Source organism: Corvus brachyrhynchos, unplaced genomic scaffold (assembly GCF_000691975.1).
Source record: "Corvus brachyrhynchos isolate BGI_N302 unplaced genomic scaffold, ASM69197v1 scaffold95, whole genome shotgun sequence".
NCBI lineage: Eukaryota > Metazoa > Chordata > Aves > Passeriformes > Corvidae > Corvus > Corvus brachyrhynchos.
Window position 1 is genome coordinate 1414922 of NW_008238347.1, and position 7379 is coordinate 1422300.

The following is a 7379-nucleotide window of genomic DNA, read 5'->3' on the forward strand; positions in this document are numbered from 1 at the left end:
GCAGGAATGTTTGTGAGCAGCCTTTGCCTTCCGCAGGTCCCAGGGGGAATCAGGGAGCTGCTGAGGGATGGGGAGAACAATGGTGGCACTGTTCCAGCAGCCTGGTCACTGAGCACACTGCCATCCTGGGATTGTCAGGAACCCGGGTTCCATGGGCTGCAGCGTGGTGCTGCTGGTGCCCCGGGCAGGCTCGGCCCCTTGCCCTAAAGGATGCCCAGACTCTGTGGCTCCTGGGCTGATTTCGTCTTCCATGGCCCTGAACCCACCCTCCTGGGGGTGAGTGTTTGGGGTGATCCCAAATGCAGCCCTGGAGAGCCCAGTTCTCCCTCTCCTGCAGCTTCCAGCTCCATCCTTGTGCTGCTGGCAGAGGGGCAGCTCCGAGGGTACAAAATAGATCTGTTTAGGTTTTATAAAGAGAACTCAGGATAAAAAGGGGAGATGGGGAGCTGGATGCAAAACTAAACCCCCAGCCCAGCCCCACCCTCCTGATGGGGGAGGTTCAAAAATTTTATGAAAGCTTTTGATCTCTTTATAGTGCCTGGACAGGCTGGAATATATCTTGGTTCAAGTAAACAACAAGCAGGAGCTTTGGAGACAACCTTGATAAATTCTGGCTTGCAGATCAACTTGACAAACTTTGAGGAGAAGTGTTGGATGTCAGCCACTCTCAGGATAGTTTCAAAGGGATTTGGGCCAAAAAGCTGTTAGTGCAACACTGCCTTGCTCCAGTGGTTTCCTCCTGAAGGCAGCCAGGAAACTTGGGATGGCTTTTAACCTTGTTTTGCTGAAGTGGATGGTCGATAATTGGAGGAAGTTCAGGGCATGTTCTCTTTAAGCCGTGCCTGCAGAAGTCATGAAGTAGATACTCAGGTCCTTGGGGAGAGTGAAAAGAACAGATCATAAAATAGCTCCAAGATCCAGTAGTGAACAGTGAAAACCTAAAATGCTCTTCCTCAAAATTACCTGCACTCAGGCAGCATAGTGAAGCATTGGCCATAACAATAAATGATAGCAGCAGATGTAGCAACTTTTTCTTTTTCTTCGTGGTAGTTTTGGGTGTCAGGTTGGATTTTTTTCCACCCCCTAATCTTTTCTCTGGACACATTTTATGACATCTGCAATTATAACTGTAAGCATTCCCTTGATCAGGGAGTGAAATCCCACTGCATGTCTGGGCAGATAGTGAAACCTGCCTCTGAGCAGGCTTTAAGGAAGCCTTTAAAAAAGCCTTGGGGCTTTGCTTTTCTCACTCTCAGCACAGACACTTTGTATTGGGAAGGGGGATCCTGGAGGTGGAGTGGAACAGGAGGCTCCAGGTGCCTGTGCTGGCTCCTTGCTCTGGTGTAAGTGTTCATGAGTCTTGGCACATCAGTGGATTAAGGATTTCTCCCACTGAGATCCCACCACATTACTGCTCTGCTGGAGCTCGTGCTGGCCTGGTGTTCCTGGTCACACAGCATCGAGCTCCTTTCCAGTTGTGGGGCAGTGCCTGTGTGAGCCTGGGAGGAGCTGTCAGGGAATTCCTGTCTCTTTCTCCTGTCATTCCTCTTATTGATTCCTCACGTCTGTGAAAGGCATTTGTGCACCAGATCACTGCCCCAGCATCCCACAGCTCTCCAACCAGCTGTTCCCAAGCACCACCTTCTCGCACAGGGCAACAACCTTCCCAGGAAACTGGACATCAAGCCCGCCTTTGCACAGGGGCACAATGTATGAGTGTTGATGTCTCATATCCCAGTGTGCAGTGATTTTAACTTGCACCCCAAGACATGGGGAAGAAGCCCTGCTTCCATTAAATCATTATCTGTTGCTGTTCCAAATTTCCTGTCAGGAATTCCGCCTGAGACAGAGCTGCTCTCTGGCTCAGAGTAGCCGAAGTGGAAGTAACTTGGAAGTTTCTCCTGACATGCTGAGTTGTTCAGTGCTGTGCAGGCATGTCTGTGTTGAAAAGCCCAGCCTGAGCCAGCTGCTGTGCCACAAACAGTTAAATCTTTTTGCTAAGTTTTTTTAGATTGAGTTTTCAAGTGCTGACCCAGTAAGAAGCAAATCTAATGCAGCTGGATGCTGGTCTAACAGGGAATGGCAGGGAGCCAACTGGCTGCCCTGTCGCTCTTCACACTACAATAGGAAAAATGCTGGAGTGGGAAACTCCCTTCCCTTATTCCCAGCCAGGAGAAGTTAACTGTGCAGCCCCCGTGGCCCACAAGCACTAACCCAGCCTGAGACTGAGACGGGTTTACTCTGCTGTTGAGGTAGTGGCCAGTTAAGTCAGAGACTTTATTTTGGGCAGTCTCTGGGCATTTCCCTTCTGTGTCACAGGGCACCGGTGACCAAACACCTTCCCTCTGCTGTGAAATCAGCAGTCAGGTGGAATTGGTGGCTGTTGGTGTCATGGACCCAACTGGTATCTGAATTTTTCCTGTATTATGATAATTTTGTTAATTGATAAAGGATGATCTTTCACTTTGGACTGCTCTGCACGCAGCCCCGTGGGGCTCTACAGTGCTCCAAGTGGCGACTCGCTCCCCGCAGCTCTCCCTGTCCCAGCACAAGGCAACAGAGAGCTGCTCATGGGTTTTGATATTTATGAGTTTTTAGTCTTTTCAGCAGCTGTGTTATCAAATTTCATGGAAAAAGTGTCATGGTAGTGCCAGCAAGGGAGTGTGTGCTGGGGTTTTTGTGCAAAGCAGGTCTGTCTGTGCTGCTTTGCTTTCCTGGGCAGACTGAGTTTTGTTTTTAAACAAACAAACAAACAAAAAATAATCTAAAACACCATCGAAATACCCAGTCTGTTTTCTGAGGATGAAATTATTTATAACAACCTGGCTACCACTGGCATCCAAGCCAGTTCAGCCTTTTATTTCTGAGCCGTGGGCTCCAACACCTCAGAGGGAGAAGGGAGGGGAAGGGCCCGTTTTCTGCTGCTGCTCCATCGCAGGAGTGGAGCATCTCCCTGCCCGGCTCTGCGTCCCTGGCACAGCAGCTCGGGTGACTCGTGTCTCCTGTCGCAGGCCATGCAGTACATGGAGCTGATCCCCAAGGAGCTGCAGCCGGTGGCGGGCACGGACGGGGCCTTCCATCGCCGCCGGCGGCTGACACGGCAGCTCCCGCTCTACGACCAGGACCCGGCCCAGTGCCGCGGCCTCGCCGAGGGCGAGCAGAAGCTGATGGAGGAGTTCGTGAGGAAGTACAAGGCCGAGGCACTGGGAGTCGGGGAGGTGGCACTGCCAGGCCAGGGCGGCGGCGGCAAGGAGGAGGAGAAGCTCCAGGACAAGAGCACCGACCCCAGCAGAGCCCCCAAGTCGCCCAACGGGGCCCTGGAGAGCGCGCCCGCAGCCGGGCACTACGTGAGTGCTGCCAGGGGATGGGACGGGACTGCTGGGGCTGCTCCGGGCTCGGGGAGCAGCTGGGAATAGAGTCAGCCTCAACTCGAGGGGCAGGAGATCACAGCAGCCAGGGTGATCTGTGCTGCCTTGTCCCCATCCTGCTCGCAGGGGATTCTCCATGCCTGCTGCAGGTGCTCGGTCACATCATGGTGCTTTGGAGCAGCACTGTGAGAGAGCCTGGAGGGACCCTCTGCTCCAGCCAGCCCTGCTGAGCACAAGGATCCATCTGACAGGGCTGGTGAGGGGGGTTCTCTTCTTTTTCATTTCCCTTTCTCTGCAGCAAAGGCCTTGCTGAGCCACCAAGGTAAGGGAATTCTCACTGTAGGAATTGGTTTGAACTCTGGGTTCTCGGCAGCTCTGAAAGGTTGGGCATGACGTGTCCCTGGATGATATGGTTCGTGGGTGTGGTGGTGTTTGGTTGAAAGCTGAACTTGATGATCTTGGAGGTCTTTTCCAACCTTCACGGTTCTGTGATGCAAGTCAGTATTTCCAGGTCGGCTTCCAGCCCAGAAAGACCACAAATGACAGGAGGTGAAGGCTCTGTCCAATTAACGAGGAGCTGTGAACATGGAGATAGTGCTCCCAGGGCTGTAATTGCTCTGGGGAGATGTAAACAGCTGCCCTGTGCCCCTGGGCATACAAATACACTTCCACAGGGAAATGACTGAGATTCCTCAACACCTTTTTAGATTTATATTCCCCCAGTGCTGTCTGGAGTGGCTGCTGAACAGGTGCTTATCATAAAATATGGTCAGTGGAAATACCTCGTCCTGGTCCTTGTGAGGGTGACTTGCAGCAGAGGATTTAAAGCTGAAAAAACAAATGGTGTCCAAGTGTTTTTAAGAGGAGATTCTTTCCTGCCATTCCTGCACTGAGGTTGTACATGTTGAGAGCAGTTTTCATTTTCAGTCCATATTGGGTAATGTCTCCCCTCTGCCATGGTCTGTTAATGTCCTTCTGACTTCGAATCCAGTGACACAGTAAAGATTTTCACTATTGCAACAAAACACTGAATTTTAAGATAAAAAATAGCCAAAAAAGGAAGTTTTCCTTTAAACATATCAATAAGTCATCCTAGCAATACGGGTTTACTTAAACTGCGAGTTTGTCCTTTCAAATAAATAAATACATAACTGTGATGTTATTCTCCTTAGTTTGAAGCATCATTTCTCTCAAGGCACCAGCTGAAAAATGGAACAGCTTTCACAGCAGTGGCAGATCCACTGGGACAGCCACACTGTGCAGCCTAGGTCATGGCAGACCCAGGAAGGACTGGGGCCACTGGCCCTGCTGACCACTGGCCTCATCTTCTTCCATATCCCTGCTGCAAGTCTGTCCCACAAGCTGGGTGTTCTCCACAGAGCACAAAATCCTTACCCCCCCAGAACCAGAAACGCTCTGGTGTTACAAGTCACTGCACTGGAATCAAATCAAGTACTGAGGCAGTTGATCCAAATAAGTCATTGTTCCCAAAAGCTTGAGGCCAGCGATGCAGGGAGTGCTCAGGGGAAGGCTGATGGTGTCTGGGAGCTCCTTCCCTGGGAGCTGGCACTGCAGAACGGGAGCTGGCACTGCAGAACAGGAGCTGGGGAAGAGTGAGATGGGAAAGCTTCAGAGAACAGGACACTGTTTTGGCCAACACCTCTGGTAATTCAGCTAATAAAGTCTTCACTCCTCTGCCTGTATGATGGAGATGTAAAAGGAGCACCAAGCTGTAATCCCACCTCAAATTTGAAGAATCACTTCTTTGTAGTGTGTAAATATCAGGATATGGAGGTTATACAATGCTTGGGAAAAGCCCTGTGAATAGTTTTTTCCCTGTGAATAATTTCCATAGAAAGGAACAGCAAAATAAGTTGTTTTTTTAACAGTTCTTGTTGGCAAGAAACTTGAGCTCAGGGTTGGAAACTGCTGTGTTTGTTCTTGCTTTAGATCCTGCAAGATAAGCAGGGCTGGGGCTGCTGGGTCTGTGGCTTCTGGGGGCTGACAGGGCAGAGGCAGCTGCAGGGTCTGGCTCTGGGGCTGACCCCAAATCTGGTGCCTCAGGGAGGTGTTGGGGGCGTAGCGAAAAGGCCTCAGTCCGGTGTGAGGGGTGCAGAATTCCTCAGTGCCTGTCTGTCCATGAGAGCTCTGCCAGCTGCTCCGTGCTGTGCTTGTTCAGCCAGCCCAGAAACGCCACAGCTCCTGCTCCGTGCCGAGTTTCCCCCTTCACTGACGTGGGGCTGGGAGCGCTCGCAAATGTGTCTGAAGCCCTCCATGGTGGAAGGAGCAGTGTCAGCACACATATCCCCTTTCAGCCGCACAGAACAGCCAAGCCAGGAAACATTCTGTCTCCTGTTCTCGTCAGCCTGGATTTCCTGGGAAAATGGGAGATGCCCATCAACAAGGTGGAACCATGCCAAGGACAGTGGGACAGTTTCTGTAAACCCAGCTGAGGGAGGGAGGAGGCAATGGTGAAATGCGTGGGATGCTGGAAAGATCAGTGGCCAAACAGAGAAAAGCCACCTGGGGGGTGCAGATGCCCCGTGGCCTCCACTGGAACGGGAGGGCAGAGGGGAAGGAAACTCCATCGGTGCAAAGAGCAGAGGTGGAACCATGCCAAGGACAGTGGGGCAGTTTCTGAAAACCCAGCTGAGGGAGGGAGGAGGCAATGGTGAAATGCGTGGGATGCTGGAAAGATCAGTGGCCAAACAGAGAAAAGCCACCTGGGGGGTGCAGATGCCCCGTGGCCTCCACTGGAACGGGAGGGCAGAGGGGAAGGAAACTCCATCGGTGCAAAGAGCAGTACTCCTCCCAGCACTCCTGTGTGAGCTGGGGCAAGGGGCTGACAGTGGTGGGAATTGTCCCTTTTCTGTCCCTGCCCCACCCCTGATGTCCTTCTGCAGCTCAGGGACTGTTGTTTTCCTTTTCTACTGAGAAATCTTGGGTTTGCGTCTCCTCTTCTCTTGAGCAACCTGGGCAAGTGGAAGGTGTCACTGCCTATGGAGGGGGTCAGAACTGGGGCATCTTTAAGGTCCCTTCCAACCCAAATCATTCTATGGTTCTATTATTATACCTATTAGAAGCTGTTGACTTAAATTGAGGTGTTTGTAAGTCGCCATCTGATCACAGGGACATTCCCAGTGCCTGACCCTGTGCCACTTGGAGCATGCTGGAGGGGGACACTGCTGTGCCAACGCTCTGATGGGGCACAGCAGTGCAACCACAACCCGTGTGACACACAGGCTGCTCCCACTGCCTCGCCCAGGCTGCTGCGGGATTGCTGGTAGAAATCCAGGCAAGGCTCTGCTGGAAGAGATTCCAGCAGCTGCTGAAGAGAGTTTCTTGTAGGGAGTGACAAAGCCCAGACTCAGAAGCTCTTACCCTGACCTGGACTATCCAGCTTCAATGGGAACTGGAATAACATCCTTCCAGTCTTCAAGTGGAGCTTTAAAACTGGCTCTTCACTAATCACAGGATCTCTCTGCAGGCACAGATAAAGAGCAAACCCAGTTGGTCTTATGTGTAATGTGCACGGATGCCATTAATCTTGAGATTAACCACATCTAATTCTGGCTCTTTGGCCTGCTAGAAATGGAAAACGCTTGCTGAAATCCGTGGAGTGACAACTGAGTTAGGCACAGACAGAAAACAATGAGAAGAGACCAAATTCCTGATCTCTTTTCGAAATTACATCTTTGATGTGCTGCATTAAAAAATTCTTTTCTTCGAGAACCTTTGGATTTTGGTGAAGGTTTTCGTTTGGGAGGGGTCCCAAAGGCCCCTCAAAAATAAGCTACTCAGCACCATCTTCCCCCTGTGCCCATGGTGCTCGTACATATTGTCCCATGGCTGCAGAGCTCAGGGCTCCGGTGGTGGGCTCGAGCACTGCCCTGCTGCTGCCCAGCCCCGCTGACTGCTGCCTGTCTCTTGCAGCGCTGCGAGACCTGCAAGCAGCCGGTGCCCGGGGACTGCCCCGTGGTCTACGCCGACCGCGCCGGCTACTCCCCGCAG

General features: G+C 51.8%; 1 protein-coding gene across 1 annotated transcript in view; it reads left to right on the forward strand.

Moving 5' to 3' along the window:
- LMCD1 (LIM and cysteine rich domains 1) overlaps positions 1 to 7379 on the forward strand; it is a 12271-nt gene that overhangs the window by 3921 nt on the left and 971 nt on the right. Inside the window, exons 3-4 of the mRNA XM_008634473.2 lie at positions 3012 to 3347; positions 7302 to 7375. Coding sequence (XP_008632695.1) covers positions 3012 to 3347; positions 7302 to 7375 — 410 coding nt within the window. The remainder of the gene's footprint in view (positions 1 to 3011; positions 3348 to 7301; positions 7376 to 7379) is intronic.